Here is a 27,934-nt window from a genome sequence, read left to right as displayed (position 1 = left end):
TGAACACTTAAAGGCTATAGCAAAAACATACCCAGGTTTCAGAACCTTTAGTGGGAGCTCCCTCCGGCAGTAACAAGTTAGGCTCTTTCTTAGCATTTACCAAAGCAAGCCATAGGTTGCAGTTTTTTTAATGGACTGCAAAATCAGTTAGAGACCCATGAACGACAGTTTTCTAGGACATGGTATAGAAAGCATCAACACATTCCACAAGGTAAGGCTGAGTATCATTAGTGGCTTTACTGTAATCTTTGTTTTAGGTGTGTGTGTGTGTGTGTGTGTGTGTGTGTGTGTGTGTGTGTGTGTGTGTTAGGTGGTGGGCATAAAAAATTGTTTCGTAATGTCAATCATGACTAAAACAATAGTGTAAGAGTTATTTTGGGAATTCAAACTGGTTCAGAGACGAGGTAAATAAAGGCTTGAGTTCAGATTCTCATGTCATGATCAACCACACTCAGAGCAAGGCCTCGACTCTGCCTCTACACCTGGGTATAGTGCCCGCCTCGTACTGATACGCCATATTGGGAACCTAGAAATTTACCCATGACTCTGCCTTGGTTAAAATGCAACACAAAACACATCCAGGAGCCCGGTACTGCATCAGTCTCAGCAAACAGCAAATCCTTGGGTAGATTGGAAGGCGTTTTGTTTTGTTTTGTTTTGTTTTGTTTTGTTTTTGTTAACTTTTCTATAGCTGCCAACAGTCAGATAAAGTTAACCCCAGCAGTGCTGGGTTAGTAAGGAAAAAAGATACCAATGCCAAATGGTTTAATGCCCAGGAGAATTCAGTTCTATCTATTGACGAACTGAATTAAACAAGCTGGCGAGCCATCCTTTGATTTCAAGGTGAACTCAGAGCTCTCCCTATATGAAACAGAAAGTGAACCCGGAATTGATATATATGGTTCATACTGGGAAGTGATAAGAGGAGAAGACATTTCTGAAATTTGAGCTCAGTGGATTTTAATAAGAAAAAGTTTTCTATCTCAACTGATTTGGGGCTTTTTTGTGATGTGCTCTGTGAAGTATTTCCCCCTTGCATTTAGCTGTAGTGATTCTTCTGTTAATAAGAAATGTAGCTAGTGCATTTAGAAGTAACAGTAGCATATCTCCATGTATCAACAGAATACCAACGTATTAAGACGGGCTAGTGTGTTGCTGTTGAACTGTGTAGAAATCCAGGAAGGCAGAGTTTAAAGTATGAACTTCTTCCTAAGGCCTAACGGAGGACACGTGCTACGTGGCTGGATGTCTGCTTTGCAGGGCATAAAATATTTCACATGCTGATCGTATCTCTCATCAAAAAGGATGGCCTCATTAATAAAAAGTCCAATTGAGGAGAGCGCTGTTCTCAGCTGCCAGCCAAGCCAGCCTTAGGGTCTGCAGTGAGTCCCAGCCCGCAACACTTCATGTTATCAGTTTGAGGTTTGTCTGAGCTTAGAAAGCTGTGAAATCTTGGGAGGAAACCCTTTCTCCCTGCTGATGAAGGGCCAAAGCTCTTGGAGTGTCAGAGCCTCAGGCCTTTTCTTTCTGTTCCATTTCCTTCATCTAGATTGCCTCACACAGAGATTGTTGTTGGTGGTGGTGTTTTTAATCAAAGAATACCTTCATTTACCCTAAAGTAGCTCCTTCCCTTACTGAGTGGGCACCATCCAACCCGTTTTCTTACCCTCCCTATCAAACTGGCCTGCAGCCTGGTTTCTCCTTGATACTGTTTGTATATTACATTTAAAGGCATATTCATAGGCAATTAGGTCACACTCTGATTTGCATAGCCAATTAGCTCCTCCCACATCTGCATAAATCAACCAGGCCCAGCCCCCAACCCTAGCCTGACTCTAACCCTAGCTGAGCCAGGCCCACATCTGCATAGTCAATGAGGCCAGGCCCACATCTGCATATGTAATTAGGACATGCTCTTATTCACATAGTCAATTAGTCTTTTCCACATTTGCATAACCAACCAGGCCCTGCCCCAACCCTAACCCTCGCCTGGCTATGTAATGGGGGAGACTCAGGATTCTAAACTGAAATGCTGAATTCTGGATATTTACTAATAGGTTAGCAGGAAAGAAGTCTATTAGTTATATAAGTAGCTTAATAGCTTTTCAGATATTAGACACAGCTATTTTTTTGCACCTTCCAAAGATTTGTGGTGTTTCCACCTTTTTCTAGAGTAACATAGTCACGGGGCATAGATATTCCATTACCTGGAATATTCTCAGGTTTATCAGACTAGCTTCTAGGGACATGGCAACTGTCTTGTTAACAAGAGAGGAAACAAAGCACCGTTGACCATGTGTGTGTGTGTGTCTGTGTGTGTGTGCGCGCACGCACGAGCTTGCTGATACCTACGTATGGGCCTACATAGAGCATATTCCCAGGGAACCTTGTCACACAGCAGCTGCCACAGTAAATATAAATCAAGAGTTATTAAGTTAGGGTCTTGGGTCAGGCTGATAGTTCAGCTAGCAATCCCGATTCATTTTAGCCAGGACAGTAACTGTGCTACAAGCATCTGAGTGAGTATTTTGTAAATGGCCTCTGGCGAGGCTCTTCCTTCAACTTTGTTACTAGTCCGAATCAAAGTTGCTTCCTCGTCTCTGGGTAAATTTATTCAAGTTGAGCCCCTTAAAGTAAAAAGTGATTTGAAGGTTGTTTTTTTTTTTTTTCTCTTCTGATCACCCCTTTGTGGGTACCATTCGCAGACCCCGTTCTAAGGAATCAGTTCAACCATGGCTTCAGAAAAACCATACTCACCAAACAGAGATCTTAGTTTGGTTTCTGCATTGCCAGTCTTTACCAAAAGCAGCTTGGAATACACATTAGCCTCCTCCTTCTGCTTGACTCAGCGTTTCTTTCCCACATAACCAATTAATTTTAGTCTCTATAAGTACTCTAATAAAACTAGAATTCCTTATAAAAATAAAAATGGGTCCCTAATCACCCTATTTTTTCTCAGCGTCGTACGTGATAGTTTTGTGGGTCCCCTAGCCCTTGTTTGTGCATCAATTTCATTGACTTTAAAACGTCGTTGTAAAATATCTCCTTCTCTCACAGGCAAAACACAAAAACCCAGCGCTCTGTCCACCAAGTCATCCACGGAGTCCAACTTAAAGTCTTTCAACAGGAGTCAGCCGGGCAACTATCCGACATTGCCTTTAACGAAATCAGGGGAGGTGCGCAAGCAGGGAGAGGAGAGCAGGCTGGGAAGAGGTCTAGCCCCGGACACTGCCAAGTGCTGTGATGTACCCTGTGTGACTGGATTGAGTAAAAACCGAAGGAGCCTCCCGGTCTCCATCTGTCGCAGCTGTGAAACCCTGGAGGGTCCTGAGCCCGTGGAAAGTTGGCCCCGATCCCATTCCCTGGACGACCTTCAGGGAGATGCTGATGTTGGTAAGGATGTGCCTACCGAGAAGCCGGAAACCTGTCCAGAGAATGTACCAGAAGTGCCACAGAAGGCATCTGCCTGCACCTCCAAGGCTCTGCCCCGAGGCCGAGATCCCACTGCAGAAGATGTGATGTTTCTGACCCAAAGCAAGAGATTTTCCGACCCTCCGAAAACGATGGCTAAGAAACTGGAGGGCTCCGCGGTGGCCTCCAACCTTGGCATAGCTCCTCCTCAGTGTATACCCAGAAATTTTGAGGCTCAGCCTCCTGTTAAACCCGGCTTAACAAGGACATCTCTTGAGGGTCTCAGAAAAGGACATGACCACCACTCCCTGGGCACCAAAGAAGGGGTAGATGGGGAACAGAGCGCCCCTGAGACCAGGACGCAATCCAGACATCCATCGCAGCCCCCGCCTGTGCCGGCCAAGAAAAGCCGAGAGCGCCTGGCCAATGGCCTGCACCTGGTCCCTAGCCCAGAGGCACCCATCCTGCCACTGAAGAAGGCCAGCCCTGCCAGCCCCGTCAGCCCCAGCGACTGCCCCTCTCCCCGGGAGCCCAGGTCTTCCTCGGGGACTGAGCCAGGCAGCCCAGTGTGCACGAGACCTCCACCCTGGCTGGCCGAGCTGCCGGAGAGTACCAGCCTGCAGGAGCACGGTGTGAAGCTGGGCCCAGTGCTGAGCAGGAAGGTTTCCTGCATCCGGGGTGTGGACCTAGAGATGCTGACGGAGAACAAGCTACAGGCTGAGGGCATCGATCTCACTGAGGAGCCCTACTCTGATAAGGTATCCAAGGCTCGGGCCTCAGCGCCGTAACTGTTTATTCCTTTTGGTTTTTTGGTGTGGTTTTTCAAGACAGAGTTTCTCTGTAGCCCTGGCTGCCCTGGAACTTGCTCTTTAGACCAGGCTAGCTTTGGACTCAGATATCCACCTGCCTCAGCCTCTCAAGTGCAGGGATTAAAGGCATATGCCACTCAGATGAGAGCCAGGGAAGGCCTTGGCCACGTGATCTGTGCAGACAGCGTGGCATACTCTGCCTATGGCTTCTGTGAGCTGGGAGTGCAACCCCCTACCACTGGATTAAATTCAACCACAGCGTCATGGTTTTTCTTTTCCTCTTACTTGGTTTTAGTTTGGCAGCCATGTTCTGCAGGTATCAGCACCAGAACTGGCCCCGATGGGGTGGTTTAATGGACAAGAGAGACCCGAATCCAGGGTGCATATCCCACAGCAGATTGTGTCTTGTTTCTGTGTAGTCTAACTGCGGTTTCAAATAACCTGCGTTATCTACTCATAGACAGGTTGCTGTAAGCGAATCAAATTAATGGAAGCCATGTATAGAAAACCGTAGAGCACTTATAGTTCAGAACACTGTTCTGGTATACTACAGCAATTATACAAATATCTATATGTAACGGGGACCGGGGCCATAATATGAAAGACTCTGATGCACCAAAAACATTTATATCTATACTAAAATACAGTTCTCATTTGAAAGGAGAAAAGAAAAAGCCTACCAACACCAAAGCGACTTTGAAGATAAATCTGTAATGATAGGTAGCTATACTTTTCTTCTGGAAATGCGTCGTCTGTTATAATGTGTCCCCAAGAGTCCTTGTTATTAAATCCTTATGATCACGAATGCCTCCTAAGAACATCACCCCCACCCCCTACCCCAGGGCCTTTCCTTCTTTCCCCCTCTTTGATACTCCATGGCTGTGTACCTTTGAAGGGGAAGCAGGGAGAGTTGTAATGTGGCCTGGTGATTAAGTGGCATGGTTCTTAGATGAAGGGCAGACAGTGTCTGTAGAACAGTGGTTTGGCTCTCTACAGATCTGGGGGAACTCTGTTCAACAACACTAAGGGACTGAATTTTGTAAAAAAATGGGTTTAAGGTGTTGGCCTGAGAAAACACAGGACTGTGTCGTCCTGATTATATTTGAAATATTTCTGTAGAGCTCATCAGTATTGTAAGGTGAAAATACAAGCATACTCCTTTTCAAGGATCTGCCCGATAATAAATAGGTTATGTTCCTTTTGTACGGAAACTCTGGGTGTCGCTTTCTGACAGCTAGGCTGTGTGTCTTAGGTGGGGGTGTGTCTGGATGTGTCTTAGGTGGGGGTGTGTCTGGATGTGTCTTAGGTGAGGTGTGTCTGGATGTGTCTTAGGTGGGGGTGTGTCTGGATGTGTCTTAGGTGGGGTGTGTCTGGATGTGTCTTAGGTGGGGTGTGTCTGGATGTGTCTTAGGTGGGGGTGTGTCTGGATGTGTCTTAGGTGGGGGTGTGTCTGGATGTGTCTTAGGTGGGGGTGTGTCTGGATGTGTCTTAGGTAGGAGTGTGACTGGATGTGTCTTAGGTGGGGTATGTCTGGACCACCATTCATGCCACATTTCTCTCTACCCTGGCAGCATGGCCGTTGTGGGATCCCTGAAGCCCTGGTGCAGAGATACGCGGAGGACCTAGATCAGCCTGAGAGGGATGTCGCCGCCAATATGGACCAGATCCGCGTGAAGCTGCTCCGGAAACAACATCGGATGGCGGTGAGCAGCCCACATTTTTGGGGGGTGTGGGGGAGGGGAGGCGCATATCTTTCTTCAATATATTTAGTTATAAGATCACTACTGATAGGTATTGATAACACAAAGACTTGCTAGAACCCTAGGAAAAGACACCCGGGGAGAAAATAATACCGTCGTCGGCCTAGACTTGGAGTTTATTTTTCTGGGTTTCATGCATATTAGGACAGGGCTCTACCACTGAGATGCACTACCAATCCATCATTATTTGTGTTTGTTTCTTTGTTTTGCTTGTTTGTTTGTTTACTGAGAGACACGGTCAGGTTAGCCTTCAATTTGTGATCTTCCTGCCTCAGCCCCTTCAGTGCTGAGATTGCAGGCACATTCTCGGATGCCCGGGGCTACGACAGGTTTAGAAAGACCAAGAGGGAGGAAGTTCATCATAACTAGGAACACCTGTCTTTAAAATCCGTACACGGGACACCAAACTTTAGCCTTATAAGTTCGTCCGGGAGCTCTGTGAGTACCCCATAGAAACTGCAGCTGACAACAGTGTGTTATGTCCTCGGCGGAAGATGCTGACACATCTTTATTCTTTTTTTTTTTTTTTGGTTCTTTTTTTCGGAGCTGGGGACCAAACCCAGGGCCTTGCGCTTCCTAGGTAAGCGCTCTACCACTGAGCTAAATCCCCAGCCCCGACACATCTTTATTCTTATTATACCTGAGAGAAAGGCGTGCAGATTAGTGAAGGGATTCATGCCTCCTGAGTAGCTCGGCTTAGCTGTTGTGTGCCTTTTACACCATGCTGTATGCCCTGAGTATGTAAAACCTCTACTTCTCAATTTTAAACCAGTCATTTCTGTGCACATGTGTGATAGTAAAGGTCCAGTCTACTACTAAGCCTGATGGGTTTTGCTTATTAGATTATGAAAAAAAATATGTATATGTGTATATACGTATATATGTATATATACACACACATTTATATACATATACATACATACATACACACACACACACACACACACACACACACACACACACACACGCATGCTGTGAACCATTAAGCCTGGCCCTGTACTACTTTTATAATTCAGTTATCAGGTCCAAACCTCTGACCTCCGGCCTCTGGCCTACACGCATACAATGTATGCCTTTGTAAATATGAGTACATGCACAATTGTATAAAATTTTGTAGGTTTTTTAACACCCTGCAAATCTCCTTCAGAAAGGCAGCCTTCTATGCACCTAGCAATAAGATTCCAAGGTCCTTTTCTGTGTCCTATTCAACTCAACATTATTATGTTTTAAATTATTGATGAACGATATACATTTAAATATTTAATTTTCTAGTTGTTAATACAGAGTCAAAGTACAGTAGAAAATATTTTATAAAAGCCCTACCCATTGAGTATCTTTTTTTTACACTGTCAGAGACAAAAATAGCAAGACAAACATAAATCCTACAGCTTGGAGCCTTATACAAGTAATCGGGGTTTGATCTAGCCCAAAATTCCTTCTGGAATCTTCTGGGGGTAGTTCCGTAAAAGTCTTTTACATTTTTGAGCAAAGTTCTTTTTTTTTTTTTTAATTTTTTATTTATTTATTTATTATATATAAGTACACTGTAGCTGTCTTCAGACACACCAGAATAGGGCATCGGATCTCATTATAGATGGTTGTGAACCACCATATGGTTGCTGGGATTTGAACTCAGGACCTCTGGAAGAGCAGACAGTGCTCTTAACCACTGAGCCATCTCTCCAGCCCTTGAGCAAAGTTCTTAATGTTGACTTTTGGCGTCTCTTAGCCATGACGTACGGCAGTACCGTCTTTCTCAGCCATACGAAAGGTAGCTCATGGTACCTGTGCAACCTTCATGACGTGGCTTCTCTTCTTTGAACAGATCCCGAGTGGCGGGCTGACGGAAATCTGCAGAAAGCCCCTCTCTCCCGGATGTGTTACGTCCGTGTCGGATTGGCTCATCTCCATCGGCCTGCCCATGTACACGAGCACGCTTTCTGACGCAGGGTTCAGTGCGCTGAGCCAAGTGCCTTCCCTGTCCCACACTTGCCTTCAGGAGGCCGGCATCACAGAGGAGAGACACATAAGGAAACTGGTAACCGCAGCCAGACTCTTCAAACTGCCACCAAGCCCTGAGGCCATGTAGCCAGGCCCACCGTGGCCCTCCCTGGACAAGAGCCAGCCCTTCACTGTGCCCTCCATCTCTGCTGGGGTTGACCTGACTGGGAAGAAAAGTACCCACTCGGGGCTCACGAACTGCAGGATTAGGACTCAGAACTGAGGGCCCACTTTTCCTGAAAAGTCCTCCTCTCCCGACCCTCGAGGACATCGATGTGGCTCTCTTTGATGCCCAAAGGCAGGACAAGCACTTGGTTCTGTTTTCAGACACGGAAGAGCTAAGATGCCGACTCCTTGCAAACACTGTTCGATCGGTCTGTCTTTGTGCTGGCAGAGGACTAGGAGGACAGACAGCCTGCTCGTGTCTGATCGTGCCCTTGCGCGTATCTGTTGGTCACCCGGCTGGATGCCCGAGCCCGATGGGCTTAGCTAGGCCAAAGCAACAGACTCTGGAGTTACTGTATACTATTGACCCTGCTCATCTGTTCAAAAGCTACAACAGCTGACTCTACCAAGAACAGAGCAGTCCTCCTCTCCTGTAGATAAACGAGAGACATTTTAATTGCTTTCTAGCAATTAGCTTTTATTTGCCTTAATATAAACTTTTAACCAGTTATCTATCTAGTGTCCACAACCCTTACTTAACCCTAGTTCCAGATCTCCAGCTTAGACTGCCATCTAACGTGTTTGGGATGTTTCCAGCAAAAATAGCCTTTTTCTTTCTTTTTTTTTCCTTTTTTTTTTTTTAAAAACAATCTCTTTCTAACATGGCTTATCTTATAGGGGTGACTACCAGGCACACATTTCACGTTGACTTTTAGTTTCTAAACTAACTAGAAATTCAGTAAACGTCGGTCGGGATTCACAGAGGGGCACGCGTGTTCTCGTGCATGTGAAGTAACTGCCCATCAGTCTACTCACTTTACTGAGTGCCGCCAAGGTGGCCATGGTGTTGTAGGATTTACACGAAGTCCTGACCCCATCCATCCCCAAGTCCACTCATCAGCTAACGGATCACCTTTGCAGAAAGTCATCGTAATGTATTTCAGAAAGATATTTTTTTTTCTAAAAAGGGAAGTAGTTTACACTCAGTTCTTTAAAGTTCTTTTTGTCTGTGTGTTTTTAATTTTTTTTTCTTTTTGGCCAGTTCTATAATTATTATTATCTTTCATTTGTTACCTAGATAAGTGTTTTAATTCAAGCAAAGGTTCATTATGGAGCCAGATAAACCACATCCGCCGTGTGTTAAATATTGCATATTTTCAGCTGGTTTTCTTTTTTTCCCCAATGGTGATTTCCACGTAATCTACCCTCCTTTGGTCTGGCGCTTGGCTTCCTAGCAGTTGGCAGATTTAGACAGGTACACGTGCTCCATTGCTTACACGGACCATGTGAAGTCTCAAGTTACCGTGGAAACACTCTGCATACAAGGCCTGGATCAGTCCTCTGATAGTTCATTGGGTTATTAACATTTGATTTCCCTCAGGAGAGAAGGGCAAGTTATTTTATTAATAACAAAGCCATCCTGGCCATATGGTTTATAGAGCTGGATCCATGTGGATCTCAGGTGACCCCCACCCCCATTTTAGTATGCATTGAAAAGTAATAATAACGATGTTTGGTTTGTTCGCTTCCATTCGCCTTCTATAAGATGCCATGTGGAGAAGTTGAGGCAGTTTAGAATAAAAAGGTAAAGGCATGAGATTCTTCCTGGACTCTTAAAAAGGAGTTCATGGTTGGCCTCTTGGGTTAGGCATAGCCCACCCAATGGGTGGGGGGTGCAGGGCTCTCTGCCAGTTCCAGCACCCAGGAGTTTCACATGCTCTTGTGGGGGGGGGGGTTAGCATTGGAAAACAGGCTTCTCCTCTTGCTTTTGAAGTAACCCTGGCCTGACCTTGCAAGAGACTGCCCTTAGGATTTTAGCTGAGCGAAGAGAGAAAGACTAAGCAAAAATCCCATTGGAAGTACCGAGGGAGGAAGAGAAATCTCATGGGAATTTCCCAGTTTCAGTTCATTCTCGGTGTAGTGTTTTCTTTTTTAAGTCAATCGAGGAGGTCTTGAAAATGTCCAACAGTAGCTTTTATCACTCTGGAAATCACTGCCTTCATATGGAGAATTAAATTCAGGGACCACGAGTTTAGTGTGAATGTCTGATCTGAAGGGGCTGAGGTTTGTTTCTTCCTTCCTTCCTTCCTTCCTTCCTTCCTTCCTTCCTTCCTTCCTTCCTTTGTATTATGTTTGTTTGGTTTTCTTTTGCTTCGAACGTTTCATTTGGTCTGAGAAAAGACTGAATGTTAAGTGTATGGCTGTGAGGAGGCTCGGGGCGGCCTGTGGCGGCCGGGCCGGCTTTCTCAATAGCCACTTTTGATCAGTTGCATTTGGTACAGGATTTTTGAGTGACAGTGAAAATTGTTGTCTTTGGAAAGCACAAAATTAACCTGGAAAGGCGTTCCTTCGGCTCAGGTAGCTACCCAGAATGCGTGTGATTTGTGTGTCTCAGCTGTCTGCAGAGAAAGCAGCTGCCTAAACTACTATTTACATTCCCAGATAACTAGAGCAAACAGCTTTTCACGGCCTTGTGTATTTGGGGGCCCTTTTCTCTGTCCTGACCCCAGGCATGGATGAAATTGGAAATGATCCCTCTGTGAGAAATGAATCGGCATAGCGTGTTTTCACAACTGTGGAGGAACAGACGTAGATTCCCAAGTCACTGCTGTGTGAGGACTGAGTGAGTTTCCAGAAAAAAAAAAAATCTGACTGTCTTAAGTCCATGTTATCTTGATTTTTAAATTAATAGGGGGAAAGAAAAAAAACCCACAAACTGTCAAACAAGTTCTATGACAACTAACAACATTGCACTTTCTGTATATGAAATCAATATTTAAATAACTTATTTTTCTCCATTGCTATTCTTAAACATTGTAAGTAGCTGTAATATACCAATACGTTCTTGCAATTGCTTCAGCCCAAGAAAGCTGTGTATTGTTTTAAAACTGTAAAAAAAAAATTATTGTGATGATCCATTTAAAAAAAAAAAGGAAGGTGGACAGAAGGGTTTTCCTGTGTATCAAAACTGTCTATAATAATGTCATCTATGTACCTAGGGGGAAAAGTAAATAAATTTCTTCAGTCAAATCTGTTGCTTTGGGTGTTCCTGTGATGCTTCAAAAATGGGAGAAAAATGAAATTAATTGTACAAGGTTCTTTTTAATGACTCAAAAGGAGCTTTGTTTACCTGATGTCTGTGTGTCTGTGTTCACGTATATATGGGCATGCATGTGTCATGATGCATGTGTGGCGGTGGGGGTGGGGGACAGTCTTGGGTTGAGGCCCTTGACTTTCATTTTGTTTGAGACAGAGTCTCTTGTTTATAGACTGCTATGTCCTTTCAGCCCCTGCCCCACCCCTCACCCCGAGCTGTCTGTGCCTCTGATGTCACTGTAGGAGCACTGGGCTACTGAACCCAGTTTCGAGCTCTGGGTATCAAAGCTCAATCCCCACATTCACACAGCAAGCGTTTTACTCACTGAGCCATCTCCCCGGCCCTACTCATTTCTGATACCGGAAGCTACTGTCTGCCTTGCCCAGGGTACCATTTTCTTTCTCAGTACACAAGAATGAGTCATAATTGGGGCGCCTTTCAAAAGAGAAATGTTTGGAGGTCCTCCCCGCTCTAAGCTTACTCTCCAGTGTAGAATCTGTTGCCATAGAAGCGATTGACTCAACCAATAATTCACAGTGAAACGGAATAGCCAAACTCATCTACTGAAAGAGAGAAAGGTAAATCGGGTTAAGATAGTCTAGGAGCCTGCCAACTTGACAAAACTGTCTTTCCGATGCTGGCGAACTGGGGTTGGTATAATAATCCTGATTTGGCTTGGCCTGGTTTGGTTTTTGTGGTGCCAGGATTTGAACCCGGCAGTTTCATATGCCAGGAAAGTGTTCTGCCCCTGAGCTGCAGACCCATCACCCAAAGGGTGCCAAAGATAACAACCATTCCTTGAGTGTATAATACACGCACTCGAACAAAACAGGCCGCAGCACCTCTCCTGTCCTGAGAGCGACTTCACTTCTCCTCCCCATGGGAACAGTGCCTGGTTTTTCAGACATATTTACAAACTAAACGCCACGTGCATCCCACAGAGTCTATTCATTCGTGTTTAAACGGAAATATTTTGGAGACCTAGCATCAGTGGCGTTCCATTCTCTTAAAGGCTGTGTAGTATTCTGTTGTCCAGATTATTTAACCAGAACTCTACAAGCATGAAAACTTTCAGTTTTCAGGTTTGTTTAAAAAAAATGATTATGTATATGAGTACACTGTAGCTGTCTTCATGCACACCAAAAGAAGGCATTGGATCCCATTACAGATGGTTGTGAGCCACCATGTGGTTGCTGGGATTTGAACTCAGGACCTCTGGAAGAGCCAGTAGGATCTTAACCACTGAACACAGACATGCAGAGTCTCTCCAGCCCCTAAGGTTCACTTTTCTTTAAGCTGTTAGGAATTTCTTAAACACCTCTATCACTTAGCAAGTGGGTCAGATGCCTTACAACTGCTCATGTTCTAAGTCATGATCAAGTGTTTTACAAGCCGCTCGTTTTTATTTTATTAAAGTACACCTAACTGTGGTAGGTTGGTTTTTATGTTTTTGTTTGTTGTTTGTTTTGGGGGGCTTGTTTTGTTTTTTCAGTAACAAATTCATTATGAACTTGACTTCACATATAAAGTTCTAAGGAGGACATCACTTTAAAATGTCCTCATTTAAAACGTTGAACTATCACATTATAGACATATGCTTTCCAAAACTCCACAAGTCTTTTTTAAAAAATATTTTATTTTATGTATATGAGCACACTGTCACTGTCTTCAGACACACCAGAAGAGGGCATCCAATCCCATTAGAGTTGGTTGAGAGCCACCATGTGGTTGCTGGGATTTGAACTCAGGACCTCTGGAAGAGCAGTCAGTGCTCTAACCACTGAGCCATCTCTCCAGCCATCCACGAGTCTTTTAATGATTTTCTCTCTCTATCTTCAAGCCTCCCAAGATACATGCATCCCAAATCCTCAGGACAGGTAGGTCCAGGATCATCTCTTCCTAAAACTCAGAACAGTCTGGTGGCACCAAGTCCAGGTTGGATGAGGCAGCCCCAGTATTGTCTCTCACTGTCCTATCAGTGACAGCACCTTGTACCAACTCTCCCCAGAGTAAACTGGGAGATGCTTGTCAAGATGAACCATATGCTGAAGCCCTGACTATGGCTCCTGTGGCCTTGCAAGCCTCTGGGTCCTCCTCAATAGGGATAGCATGCCAACTTCCGAAAGCAGAGAGCCAGAACCTCCTCCTCTTCTCCTCTTCCTCTCCTCCTCCTCCTCTCCTCCTCCTCCTCTACTCCTCCTCTCCTCTTCCTCTCCTCCTCCTCTACTCCTCCTCCTTTCCTCTTCCTCTCCTCCTCCACTCCTCTTCCTCCTCTCCTCCTTCTCCTCTTCCTCCTCCTCTCCTCCTCCTTTCTCTTCCTCTTCTCTTCCTCCTCCTCCTCTCCTCTCCCCTTCTCTTCCTCCTCCTCCTGCTCCTCCTCCCGTCTCCCCTCCTCTTCTTCTTCTGACTTTATTTTACTTCGTGTGAGAGAGATATGCATATATGTGCATATTTATCCCTTGGTGGCCAGAGGTACTTTCAAGGTGGTTGTGAGCCACTTGTTACTACTGTTGCTAGGAGCCAAACTGGGGGTCCTGTGGAAAAGCAGTAAGTTCTCATAATCACTGAGCTATCCCTCCAGTCCCCCAGGGCTTCTTGTTACTGGAGTATTTAGAGTAGAAGCCTAGATCCTTGTGGCCCTGGGAAGCTAGGCTCAACGTATCAATTATTCCACATGTAATAGTTGAAAATGGAGAAAGGAGGTCTATTCAATGTGGCTGCACCGAGAAGAAGAACAAAGAGGCTCAGTGAACCCCAAGTCCATCTAAGAAGTCCCGACCTGGTGTTTAAGTTTAAATAAAGCTGAGTCCTGGCCCGTTGCAGTATGGTGAGTCGTCAGAAGTGAAATCTCATCTGAAGAGAGCAGAAATGGATCCTCTGGCTGCACAACTGGCCTTGCCTTTTCCTTCCAGCTTGACACTCTCAGGGAAATTCTAGTGGCTTAGAGCCTATTGTGCTGACACAAGAGTGGGCCCAAGAGTGTCCCTAGACTTTTCACCACACCACCACCACTGGGAATCTCCCCTCTGTGGTTTGCTTATTACCTCAGCTTAGGTTACCCCAGATAACCACCACTTGTCAAACATAACCAACTTTCCCCAGAGGGACCCTCCAGACCCAGGCTCTTTCTCGAGGCGCTGAAGTCTAACTTAATACAGAATCAACAAGCAATCCCGTGCAGGAGCTTAAGCCTGAAACAGCCGATCCCTGGCCGACCACAGCCGACAAGCTACAGTTAATCACAGGTGACCAGCTTAATCTGAAGAAGGCAGTGACAGCCCGGTCCACTGAACTCGCTCTGGACCTGACTTTAGACTTGTGCCCAGAAATCGCTGGTTAAGTTGTAGATGGGGCTCTTTGAAAGGGCTCTGGTTTGAGTTCCAGACTTGTTTCATTAAGCTAAAACATTTAAGTTAGCAAAGACTTTTCAAGCTGCGACACTGGCCCAGCCTTGTCTCCTACTACCCCAGCTTTATTCTTGGTACGGGTGCTGGGGTTTGGGATCTGGGCAATGGACTATAGAAGAAAAGTTAGTGGCTGTATTCTGCAGAGAAGATACACGGGTCTTTTCTCCCTCCTCCTCCCCCTCCCCCTCCCTTCCCTCTTCCCTCCCTTCCCTTTCCCATCCCCCTCCTCTCTCCTCCCTCCCCCTCTCCCCTACCTCTCCCTCTCAGTTAGATTTATGTGTTTTATTTCACAGAGAATGTTTTGTTAGCATGGTATGTATGTGCACCACATGCATGCTTGGTGTCCACAGAGTTCAGAAGAGGGTGTTGGGTCCCCCAGAACTAGCGGTATGGATGGTTGTGAACCACCATGTTAGTGCTGGGAATTGAACCTGGGTCCAGTAACAAGTGATCTTAATGACTGGGCCATCTTTTCCACCCTGGTTGTCTCATTTCTGGTACTATGGTACGATATGTCCTCAGTCCAAGTTTGCAACACAGCTTGTTACTGTTATAGGGTAGGAAGCAGGGAGGAGAGCATGGAAACAGCTGTTTATTAGAGGAGAATACATTTTGTCTTTCAGTGAACTCTGGGTAGCCGATTGTTACTACCTGTGTTTCACCAGAATGAAGAGTGGGAACTTTGTTTCATTTTGTCCTGTATTCCCAATGCTCCGATCACTACCTGACACCAGGACATGCTGAAACAAACATTAAGTAAAGCCACTATAGGACTTTTCTTAGTGGTCTTTAAACCTGGCAGGCAGGGTCTCACATTGGACCTTTGCAAGTTTTTCTCTGCCTGGAACGCTTTTCCCCAGAAAATCTCCGTGACTCACACCAGCTGCTCTCATCTCTCAAGTCTTGATCGGACATCTTTAACCTCATCCCTACACTGAGCCTTTAACCTCACCCCTACTCTGGACCTGCACCCGCTCAACCTTTCTAAACCTCACCACCCACCAGGCAGGTACCTTATAGAGTATGTCTTGCTGTTTCTTGTCTGTCTCCCCTGCTGCAACTTAAAATCCAGGAACGCACAGGTTTGCTCTCCAGTACACCAGAAACCTCACTGCTTTACACACAGTGTTTGCTCAACGCACTAGCTCCTGAATCCTGAGTGACCGCTGACAGGTTGACAGGAGCCTCTGGGGTCATACACAATGATGAGGGGGAGAATATACAACAAAGCAGCTGCTAGCAGCGCATCAAAGGTCTAACTAGTGTGTGTGCATCCGTGGCTTTTCTTGGAAGAAATCGGAGCAAAATAGCAATCTCAAGGCCGCTTTCAGCAAGCACGCACGTGCCTAAGGAACGGCGAATGCAGCACGCGGCCACCAGAGGGCGCCGGTCTGCTAGACCTCGGAGAGGACAGGAGGCTGCAGGTAGAGAGAGGATCGCCAGGGACCAGTGGGCTGGCCATGCAGGATAGGGGCCAGAGGAGGACCTCAGGGACACCAGCACCAAAAATGAAGGTCGGCAGCAGAAAACAAAATCAGATATGTCTCAGAGTTCCCTGTATCCAAAACATCATTAAAACACTCCGGGAGTTTGTGATCCTCAGAAACTAAAATCTCTATCTTTAAAGAAAAAAAAAAACCTTTCTGTGCCCTTGTATCTGATTTATTCTTCCTTCAAGACTGGGATGGCCTGACTTAGATTCCTGAATGTTGTAAGAGTCTCTTTCTCTGTGTAGCAAGTGCCCTCCTCCCTGCGAAGGGAACGGACTGGGGGAGGGGCAATGTTTTGGCTACACTAGAAGTTCTCGACTTTGTATACTACACTGTGAAAGAACACCAGGTTCATTTTTTGAATACTTTTTTTTCTAAGTGTCGTGTGTGTGTGTGTGTGTGTGTGTGTGTGTGTGTGTGTGTGTGTATGTGTTCTGGTGTTAAACCTAGGTGGTCTGGTGTGGCAGTGACCCCCTTATACCCCCTCTGAGTCATCTTGCTGGTCCAGGTTCATTTTTTGTTTGAATAGTATTTTATAGCTCATGCCCAGAATAACCCGACATTATAACGAGAGCAGTGGCCATTGTTCAATCCACTGTTCACAGAGCACCTATATAGTGAGAACATTTAACCCTCGCATCGAGCCTGTGACCCATGTCACAGCTGAGGGGACTGCCATCGGAAGTTTTGGGTGGAAAAAAGTGACACTTAACTTGGGCCTTATGACCTTATTTTGTTCTGATGCCTATTGGGGATTTGATTCGTGCTTATGTGGGAATTCACACCTCCGGTGCAGGTCCCTGCCAACAGTTGGTTTTTTGACAGATCAATAAAACGCCAGTGGCCAGTGGCTGGGCAGAGGGATAGAGGTGGGGTTTTTAGGATTTCTGGGAAAGAAACTCAGAGACAGGGAGAAGAAAGGAGTTCCACCATTAGGAGGGCAAAGGAGATGGGCCGTACAGGAAAAGGTACAGGAGGGAGAGCCCGCTAACATGTAAAAATCCCGGAAAGCAGTCCCATGGGCCACTCCCCCATTGGGTCTGGGGTAGCAGAGATGAAATATAGATTTAGCAAGTATTAACTCAGGAATATCGGAGGGGAGTGTGTTAGCCACGTGGAGGTTCGAGAGTGGGCCAGTCATCGAGCTAGCTGAACTACGTTAAAACATAAAGGTTGTGTGTACATGTATTTCACTCGTGAACCCAGAGCTCTTGGGTGGTTATTCCGAGAGAATAGGGAGGACTTTAAATATTTACAGACACAGATGCCTTGCTGCTAAATACTTCCCTTGTTCGCCAAGCTGCATATTAAAACTACCTGGTATCGCTATCAGTCAGGCTCCTGGTAGACAAGCAGAAAGCAAGAGGTGCGCATTTCGAGACATAGCACTGGCAGATGGCTCCAGTTACCACGAGAACTGGTTAGGGAACGGGAACCTACAGGGCAGGCCACTAGGATGAGCAGGATGAGTAGCCAACGGAAGCTACTGTCCACATGCAATTTCTCCACCAAATAGAAAGCCTCCACTCAGTCTGAAATCCTGTCAACACTGGATTGGTTACCTATCTTGTCTAAAGGCTGGTGGTACCAAGTCCTGTAAACCAACACCTGGGTTGGTGTTTGACAGAATAACAGGATTCAAATCAAAGTTGCTCCCTCGCCAACTCGATCACAGCTGGGAACCTCTAGGTTCATCAGGTAGGACATCTGAGGGACAAGTGAGTCTGAACCAATCTCTTGCATTTTTTTTTTCAAACTCTTCAGGTGATTCTAATGTATAACGAGGCCTCATTCCCTCAGAATGGCTCGTGATTGTTACAGAGGAGTCGTGGTACGGAAGACCACGTGGGCGCCCTTCCTTGGAACAGTGGTGGCCACGCCCAGGACCCGATTCACGCCAATGAGAGAGCGTGATGTTTCTCTGACTAATGGAAAAAGATCTGTGCCACCTCACAGGCAGCGGGAGAGGATGGTAGCGTACAGGTAGCCTTCCCCGTGAGCTGGGGCTGAGGAAGGTACAGCCCCACCTGCTGAGGAGGGGGGCGGTGTGTGGAGTCTCCAGGCTTTGGTGGAGGACTCTGCTCCAATCTGTGATTGAGTGAGAACACCTGCTCTCTCTAGCGGTGGACCGGACAGGGAAGCCGACGATGAGATGGAAAGTTCTTAACTCAAGGACTGTGTCAGACATGGACTCTATCCGGCTGTAGCACCCACACATATGGAAACATCTCTAATGCACTCTAGGGTCCTGTGGGAAATTAAAGTCCTAAAACTAGTGGTCAAGGCTCCACACCAATCATGTGGGCTTTGTCTCCTCAAGGCTCTGTCGTATCCCACAGTGGATTCCTATGTGCATCCTGACTTAGATTTCTTACCTCACCTAGATCTATCTGCCCATCCCTCTTTCTCTGCCCACCTGTGATGGCCCCTCTTGGTTGTCAGCTTGACTATATCTGGAAGGAACTACAATCCAGAAATGGAGGGCACACCTTCGAGAGATTGTTTTTGCCTGGTTTAAAGTGGGTGAATCCACTTCTAGGCCAGACCTCTGAGGTAGGAAGACACACACTTGTGATCTTGAGGTGAGAAGACACAGCTTTAATCTGAGCCACACCTTCTGCCGGAAGTCTACACAGGGACCTGAAAGGAGAAACCTTTGCCTGCTTGTCCCAGCCCTGCTAGCACATTCACAGCTTCACTGACACTGGAGCCTGCTTCTTCAGGATTCCAGCATATACTGAAGACCAGCTGAGGCATCTGGCCTCGTGGACTGAGCAACTTACTGGATTCTTAGACTTGCTGTTCACAGCCAGCCATTGTTGGATTAGCCGGACTGCAGCCCGTAAGTCATTCCAATAAATCCCCTAGAGAGAGAGAGCTGATTCTCAACCTTCCTAATGCTGCAACCCTTTAATAGTTCCTTATGTGGTGGTGACCCCCAACCATAGAATTATTCCATTGCTACTTCATATCTGCCACTTTGCTACTGTTGTGAATCATAATGTAAATATCTGATATGCAGGATGTCTGGTATGTGAATCCTAGGAAAGGGTCATTTGACCGCTAAAGGGGTTTCGACCCACAGGTTGAAAACCACTGGCATTGGTGTGTGTGTGTGTGTGTGTGTGTGTGTGTGTGTGTGTGTGTGTGTAGAGAGGGAGAGAGAGAGAGAGAGAGAGAGAGAGAGAGAGAGAGAGAGAGAGAGAGAGATTTTCATCCTGTAAGGTTCTGTTACTCTAGAGAACTCTGGCTAATACAGATTTTGCTACCAGAGGTAGTTTGAGAAGAACAGAAAGGTGATTCTTTTTTAAGTGTCTGGAATAGGCTTTTCAATTTGCCAACACTTAAGGCTACCAAAGCTCCTCCAGTCACTCTCTCTCTCTCCCAGCTCCTTGGAGACTACTGAAAGCCCATTGCCGACTGACCAGTTGTGAGTGACAATGGATTTGGTGACCCTGTATATGAAACTTTTGACAGTTTGGGGGGACACACTGCTACTGGTTGGTTGCCCCTAGTGTCTTAGAATAAATTGATAAAGGATTGGTATGAACTCTACTATAAAATAAACCAACTTCTAGCATCTCAGAATACCGTGAAGGACAACAAAGAACTTAGCAATGAAATCGACTGACTCCAGACGCACATTAGGACAGAATCTTCTCTCCGGCAGCCACAGGGCTTAAGTTGCAGAAAATCAAACCGAAGTCCTCATTATAAGGTTGACTGAATTACATCAAAAACTACATGGAAAAATGTTCCAGCCTCAGAGGCTGTCAGCAGTTAAATTAAGGGCATAATTGGTAAAGAATGAGGTTCTGTAACTTGGGGTGACGATGTGTGGGAAGACCCTGTTTGATGCTGAGAATTTTGGACCCCCAGATTCTCAGGGGTTCATCATCTCACCTGAGGAAGTAGCACCCTAGCCTTGAAACGCTGCCCTCTTCCCCTGAGGGAATTAATCCTTCAAATCTGCTAGACCAGCAGTGTTTATCTTTGAAGGACATGCCAGGCAAGACAATATTGATGTCTCTCAGGGCCCACCAATAGTTCCTTTAAACCTGTCAGGCAACACAGGCTCCTAGAGGGGAAGTGGAAAGTGTAGGTCAGAGGGAGGTGTGCTGCATGCTACAGAGCTTAATGAGTTTGCTAATTTCATTCAAGCAGAAGTCTGGGGGATGCATTCGGGAATGGATTTTAAGGGTGTGGGCTAATGGTGGAAGGAGCATAAAACTAGACCAGGCTAGGTTTATTGATATGGGCCCTCTGAGCAGATATAAAGGATTAGTTTCTTTGGGTGAAGAGGGCAATATTTCGAGGTGACTACTAAGGGTTCTATTTCCTCAGGTGAGATAAACCTTTAATTCTTGGTTTAATATGGAAACTCCCAGAGGTTTTGTTTTGGTTTGGTTTGTTAAGATAAGGTGTCAAGAATTTGCTTGAATAAGGTTGGCTGAAGTGTTTATCAAAGGATGGCCTACAGAAGAGGAGTTGGAGACGCCTGATATCCCTTGGCTTAGTGTTGATGAAGGGATTTTAAGGCTCAAGGAAATTGCAATGCTAGAGCAGTTACACTGTATCCTCCACATTGGGAAGGTCTTGGCCTTTACTAATCTTATAAAATGCAAAATTCTGATAGAGTAGTAGAACGTTTGAAGAGTTTTGGGTTTTAGCTTTGGGGTTTTTGTTTGTTTGTTTGTCTTGTTTTGTTTTTTGAAGCAGGGTTTCTCTGTCCTAGAATTAGCTCTATAGACCGGGCTGGCCTTGAATTCAGAGGTTCTTCCCGCACACCTCTGCCTTTTGAGTGCTGGGATCAAAGGCGTGCACTACCACTGTACAGCCCACATTTGAAGAGTTTTGCTGTCAGTCTTTCCCTTGCGCCAGACCTTAGGGTTGGAGATGCTCAATTGAATGAATTAAATGCAATGGGTTTAATTGGGGCAACAGGGTATCAAGCGCCAGATGTCAGCACTGAATCACCAAAGGTGAGCACGGTTATCATAATGGGCAGCATAGACAAAACAATGTTCATAATGGCCTTACCCATAATGGTCAGCACAGGCAAAATGAATGTTATGGTGGCATGACCCATGGGACCTTTGGTATTGGCTAATCAATCATGGGGTTTCCAGGCATGAAATAAATAAGTCTACTGAATTTCTGTTTGATTCATATAAGCAGAAAGTTTTTCATACAGATGAAAGACAGGTTACACTGCAGCACAGCAAAAGGCAATCTCAGTTCATGAACTCATTTATAGACTTGAGCCAGTTTGCAGACCCTAGAACCTCTGAATGGAGGAGTGGCCAGGTTCCCTGAGGAAGAACTTGATAAAATGCCTAAAAGTTTTACAGTTAGCTTTTCTTCAGTCCTTTCCTAGAGGGCCCTATGGCCAGTCACAGGGGTAACTGTACACTGGGAGAAAATAACAATAAAACTTTTTGGGTCTATTAGATACCAGTTCTGAATTAATGCTGATTCTGGAGATATTGTGGCTCTCCAGTTAAAGTAAGAAGCCAGGTGATTAATGGAGTTTTGCCTGAAGTCCAAGATACAATAGTTCCAGTGGGTTCCTGAGCTCACTCTGTGGTTATCTTTCCAGTTCCAGCATGTATAGTTGATATAGATACACTTAGAAGTTAGCAGGATTCTCACATCGGTTCTCAGACTGTGGAGTGAGGGCTACTGTGGTTGGAAAGGCTAAATGGATGCCTTTAGAGATGCCTCTGCCCAAGAAAATAGTGAATAAAAAACAGCACCCTATCCCTGAAGGAATTGCAGAAATGAGTGCTACCATTAGAGACCTGAGAGATACAAGGGTGGTGGCTCCCACCACCTCCTTTAATTCTCCTCTCTGGCCAGTACAGAAGACAGATGGACCATGGAAAATGACAGTTGACTATCAAAAGCTCAGTAAGGCAGTGCCTTAGAGTTTCATTGCTGTGAAGAGACACCATGACCAAGGCAACTCTTATAAAGGAAAACATTTAACTGGGGTTGGCTCACAGTTTTAGAGGCCCCCAGGCAGACATAGTGTTGAAGAAGGAGCTGAGAGTTCTGCATCTTAATCTACAGGCAGCCAAGAGGAGACTGTGTGTGGGTGACACTGGGCATATCTCGAGCAGGTATAAACTCAAAGCACACTTGCACTGTGACACACTTGCTCCAACAAGGCCACACCTACTCCAACAAGGCAAACCGCCTAATAGTGCCACTTCCTATGGGCCAAGCACTCAAACACATGAGTCTATGGGAGCCAAACCACCAAATTCCTCCCCCTGGCCTCCATAGGCTTGTAGATATAACATAAAATGCATTTAGTCTAACTTCGAAAGTCCCCACAGTCTACCACAGTCTCAACAATGCTTAACAATCCAAAGTTCAAAGTCTCTTCTGAAATTCATGCCATCTCCTAACTCTAACGTTCTATACACTCAAAATTTAGAAAAGCAGATCACATACTTCAAACATATCATAGCACGGGATATATTTATTACTTTTCCAAAACATAGGGAAGGGGGCACAGTGAGGAAATTTGCTTGACTAAAGCAAGACTGAAAACCAACTAGGCAAACTCCAAATTCTCCGTTTCCATGTCTGATGCCAAAGCACTCTTCAGATCTCCAACTCCTTTCAGTTTTGTTGACTGCAGTAGACTTTTCTCTTGGGTTGGTTCCACTACCTGTTAACAGCTCTCCTTGGTAGGTCTTCCATGACTTTGGCATCTCTAACATCTTGGGGTCTCTAAGGCAATCCAGACTTCACCTCCACGGTTTTATACAGTGGCATCTCTAGGCCTCCATGCAGGGACACTCCTGGCACAGTCCTGGCGTCAGCAGCTTTCCTTAGGCACAGAGGGAAATCCCATCCTTGATTCTAAAGCCAGAATCATGTGATCAAAACTTCCAAGTTCTGCTGCTTGCTGAGGCTAGAACATAGCCCCCTGGTTCAATTACATCTTCATTTTCTGTTTTCGATGGTTTCCTTTACTACCTCAGCTTGGCTGTCATGGATCCTGCACTGTAGACCAGGCTAGCCTTGATCTCAGAGATCCACATGCCTCTGTCTTCTAAGTGCTGGGATTAACGGAGTATACCACCATGCCTGGACCTAAGCTTTTCTTTAATTACTTTTGATTCAAGACCTTTATAAGCATGGTCACTATGCCTCAAGATCAGGATTAAAGGCATTTGCTGATCTGGATCACAAGTGTGTGCCATCCCACCTCAATATCCAGATTGAAAAGCCTGTGTCTTTCTAACCTCAAGATCCAGAACAAAGGGAGGTCGTCTTCCCACCTCTAGATCCAGATCAGGTGTGCCCTCCATTTCTGGATTTTAGTTCAACCCAGATATGGTAAAGTTGAAAACTGAAAACAGCCATCATAATCCACCCCTTGTAAACTTGACACACAATCATATATCCTTATGTCCAAATGAAAATAATAACCAGGTCATAATAACACCTAGCATAATATAACTATTCGTCCTACAACCACAAACACATTGTAAATTTAGAATAGGTCCCTTGGGGGACATCCTTTTCAGAAGATGGATGGGATCTTGCTCCATGGTCACCACTCCCTTAATTCCATTTAATATCCTTAATCTGGTTATGCCCTTCAACACAATATTTAGCTCCATTCCACTTTCTGGTTGCCCTTTAATCCTTGAGTCATACATTTGTATTTTTTTTTCCTGTCTCAGCTTGCTAATTTGATAAAAACACTTGTCGTAAGAGTGAACTACAGGACAGAGTCTCTGTGAGGCTGGTTGTTTTTTGTTTGTTTTTTGAGATTTTCTTTGTCAATGCATGACGTAGAAACTTCTGGTTTCTTTGGAAAGTCAGTTATGTCAAAGAACATTTCACCAAAGCAATCAGGTGAAAGGATGTTTTGCTAAAGCCAGCATGTGAAAGAACATTTGATGAAGGATTCTTTGCTAACAACAGGCACGTGTTGATTCACCATACATTGCGTTGCTGAACTCCGTTTGTCATGACTCCATAAAAAGAAACACACCTAAAAAAAACATCTGGCAGTGGTCTGGCATCTTCTTGCCACTTCTGCAAACCCAGGCCATTTGGCAGAGTGATGTCAGCTAATACAGACTCATGAGGAGTTTTACTAAGGCAGGCTCACCTGCTAAGGCAAGACCTGTGGGAGGACACATGATATTTGGAGGAAGTTTAAATAAGACTCAATGGACAGTGAAGGGGCTTGCATAGTTAGCCTTGCAACGTATCATTGGTCTCTCATCTTCTTCGCTGATCATTGAGGCATGGCAGAGAACTTCTCCTGGCATCCCTGCTGGTCCTGGTTGCTCCTGCTGACTCATGCTGATTCAATGGAGGCCTGGCTGTTTCTGCTGGATTGTGCCACTGCTGCTGATTCATGTTCGCTATCCTCATACTACTGACTTGGACTGCTGGTATATTCATGTTTGTGAGTGGATCAAGCTGCCACTGCTGATTCCTCTGAACTGAACTGCTGTTCTCCTGACAACACGGATTGGATTTATTCCAAAGAACAATTTCTAAACAGGTCTACTTCCCCCGTATCCCAGTAACCTTTCTTTTCCACTACCCCTGGTGGATGGTGGGCTAGAAGGGAGGTTAAAGCATTGATGAACCATTGTTAAAAGTACATTTTGAAAACTTTTAAGCTTACAAATGCAATCAATCTAAATCTCTTGAGATAAGGGCTTGTCTTCAGACAAGCAACTACATTCTTCACCAAAATATCACAAGAATGATCTCTAGGCAACATACTAAAATTCCTCTCCTGGGAAAACTCTTGATCCAGGCTCCCACAGTGCAAATCACCCTCACCACCACTGTCTTTTATATCCCTATTAGTATGTATCATTAAGCTGCACTTAAAAGCATTCTACTGCTTTCTTAAATCCAAAGTTCCAAAGCCCACATTCCTCCAAACAAAAGCATGGTCAGGCCTCTCACAGCAACACCCTAGTCTCTGGTACCGAATTCTCTCTTAGAATTTCATTGCTGTGAAAAGACACCATGACTATGAAAAGACACCACGACCAAGGCATCTCTTGTAAAGGAAAAACATTTAATTGGGGCTGGCTTACAGTTTTAAAGGTTTCCAGGCAAACATGAGGCTGGAGAAAGAGCTGAGAGTTCTACCTCTTGATCTGTGAGCAGCCAGGAGGAGACTGACTGTGTGTAGCTTGGCCAGGAGGAGACTGACTGTGTGTAGCTTGAGAACAGATAACCTCAAAGCCCACCTCCACAATGACACACTTCCTTCAACAAGACCACACCTACTGTCACAGGGACAAACCTTCTAATAGGGCCACTTCCTGTGGGCCAAGCATTCAAATACACAGGTTCATGGGGCCAAACCTGTTCAAACCACCACAGATAGTGACTCCAATGGTAGGTGCAGTTTCAGATGTGGTTTCCTTACTTGAGCAAAGTAACATATCTCCTGGTACGTGGTATGCAGCTATTGATCTAGCAAGCACCTTCTTTTTCAGTAGCTGTCCACAAGGACAACTACTAAAAGTAATTGATTTCACTGGTCAAGCCTAGCCGTATAGCTTCAACAGTTTTCCCTTGAGGATATATTAATTCTCCAGCCCTGTGCCATAACTTAGAATGGATCTTCTATTGATGACATTATACTGATTGGACTACATGATACAGCAGACCTGATGGTACTTGAGGTGTCACTGGTAGACGGGGATGCCGTTTGGAGCCTTTGGCAGGCCCCTATAGATGCTAACAGAAGAGACCTTTAGATGTTTGGAGCAAAGCTTTATCGTTATCTTCAGACAACTATTCTGTCTTTGAAAGACATGCTTGACCTATTGGGCCTTAGTGGACCCAATGTCCGGCCATGGGCCACCAAGTTACCACAAGACTGGAACTGCCCATCATGAGCTAGGTGTTATCTAACCCACTAAGTCATCAAGTAGGAAGTGCATAGCAGCAATCTATTATCAATGGAAGAGGTATGTACGCGATTGGACCCAGGCAGGTCCTGAAGACACAAGCAAGTTACATGAAGAAGTTGCCCAAATGCTGTGTTTTTTCTACTCCTGTGACAATGCACCTATTGGCCTCATAGGGTGTTCCCTGTGATTGGCTGACTGAGGAAGAGAAGAGTAGGGCCTGGTTTACTGATGGTTCTGCAAGCTATACAGGTACCAACAAGAAGTAAACAGCTGCAGCATGACAGCCTTTCTGGGACAACCCTGAAAAATGTTGGTTAAGAGAAATTTTCACAGTGTGCAGAGCTCGAGGTAGCACTCATGGTCACACAGTTTGGAAGGGGAAATGGCCCAGTGTGTGATTGTTCACTGATTCATGGAATATAGGCAATGGATTGGCCGGATGACCACAGACTTGGAAAAGTATGATTGGAAAATTGTTAAGAACGACATCTGGGGAAGAAGAAGTATTATGAGTTTCTCCAAATGGGCAAAGTGTGTGAAGATACTTGTGTCTCATAAAAGTGCTCGGCAATAGGTGACTTTAGCTGGGGAGGAGTTCAGTAATCAATTAGGTAAGATGACCCATTCTATGAACGGTCAGCTTCTTTCCCTCGTCATTCCTATCATTGCCTAATGGTCCCATGAACTAAGTGGCAATGGAGGCAGAGATGGGGGTCTATGCATGGACTTGACAACATGGACTTCCACTCACCAAGGTGGACTTAGCTACAGTTACTGCTGAATGCCAGATCTGCCAACAGCAGAGACCAACGTTGAACCCCAGATACGGCACCATTCCTGAGAGTGACCAGTCAGCAATCTGGTAGCAGGTTAACTACACACTTTTCTCTTCAATTAAAAGGACAATATATTTTTCATCCTGGGGTAGATACTTATTTGTGTTGTGGATTTGTGTTTCATGCATTTTATGCTTCTGCCAAATCACCATCCACTTACAGAATGCCCTATCCACCGTCATAGTATTCTACACAGTACCTCTGACCAAGGAACTCACTTCACAGAGAACTATAATTATAACGGTGGTATAGGGCATATAGGTCCCTGTTACTTAACAGGCATTGTGGGATCTGGTTACCCAACAGGCATGAGAACTGATAATGCTGAATGAGCTCAAACCCCAGAAATCTCAGAATTGAGAACAGCCAGAGTGGAGCCATTCCCTGCCTACCTCTACCTGCTCTGGAACATGTAACCATGACAACACACTGAGAAGACCATGGCAATCAGTCACGTAGCATAAAAACCAGGAGTTCTCCATGGTTATGAGAGATAAGGATAGGCTAATGATAGGCCCCAAGCAGTCAGCCAATGAGCTTTCCTTTCTGGGCATTCCTCCCCACATAAGGTATTTAATCCCTGGTTCACCCTGAGTAAAATGTATACATCATATCCACCATCAGTGAAGCAGTCTAAATAACCAAGGATCATCTCTTTATTCAGGATCCCTTCAGGAAAGGCTTTCATCTTTGCAAGCCACATCTAAACTCCCAAGAAGACCTCTGTGCTCTCTTGTCACTCACTCAGAACTCACCTTCCCCTTCCTGCTTGGCACGTGGATGCCCATGGACCTGGTACTACCATTTCTGACTCTCAGTGGTACATTAGCAGCATCTGGGCACAGAGGAGACCAGGAACCATACATTCATCCCAGACCCCGATGTTCCGCTATTTCTCCTTCTGGCTTGGCAAAGAAAAACATAAATTGTGGACCACCACCCATAGAATCCACTGTTCTTACCATGTTTCCCACTATATCAAAGTAGCTGGTCTGATAGAAAGATAGAATGGCTTTTTGAAGACGCAGTTACAGTGTCAAT

At 45.3% G+C, this 27,934-nt stretch overlaps 1 protein-coding gene and 1 long non-coding RNA gene across 7 annotated transcripts in view; both read left to right on the top strand.

Moving 5' to 3' along the window:
- The window catches only part of Sash1 (SAM and SH3 domain containing 1), a 298,706-nt gene extending 287,530 nt beyond the window's left edge, over positions 1-11,176 (top strand). For all 6 annotated transcript variants that reach the window (XM_087575848.1, XM_087575846.1, NM_001427579.1 and 3 more), the window contains 3 exon segments: positions 3,058-4,169; positions 5,792-5,923; positions 7,806-11,176. In XM_087575848.1, the coding sequence (XP_087431974.1) occupies positions 3,058-4,169; positions 5,792-5,923; positions 7,806-8,069 (1,508 nt within the window). In that variant the 3' untranslated portion in view covers positions 8,070-11,176.
- A 7,537-nt stretch (positions 11,177-18,713) lies between these two features.
- Positions 18,714-27,934, top strand: part of LOC148006822 (uncharacterized) — an 88,565-nt gene continuing 79,344 nt past the window's right edge. The window contains exon 1 of the long non-coding RNA XR_015648995.1: positions 18,714-18,982. This is a non-coding gene — a long non-coding RNA (uncharacterized LOC148006822). The remainder of the gene's footprint in view (positions 18,983-27,934) is intronic.

Source organism: Rattus norvegicus, chromosome 1 (assembly GCF_021556685.1).
Source record: "Rattus norvegicus strain SHRSP/BbbUtx chromosome 1, alternate assembly SHRSP_T2T, whole genome shotgun sequence".
Lineage (NCBI taxonomy): Eukaryota > Metazoa > Chordata > Mammalia > Rodentia > Muridae > Rattus > Rattus norvegicus.
Note: the sequence above shows the minus strand (reverse complement) of the source record. Positions and strands in the feature narration are given on the sequence as shown.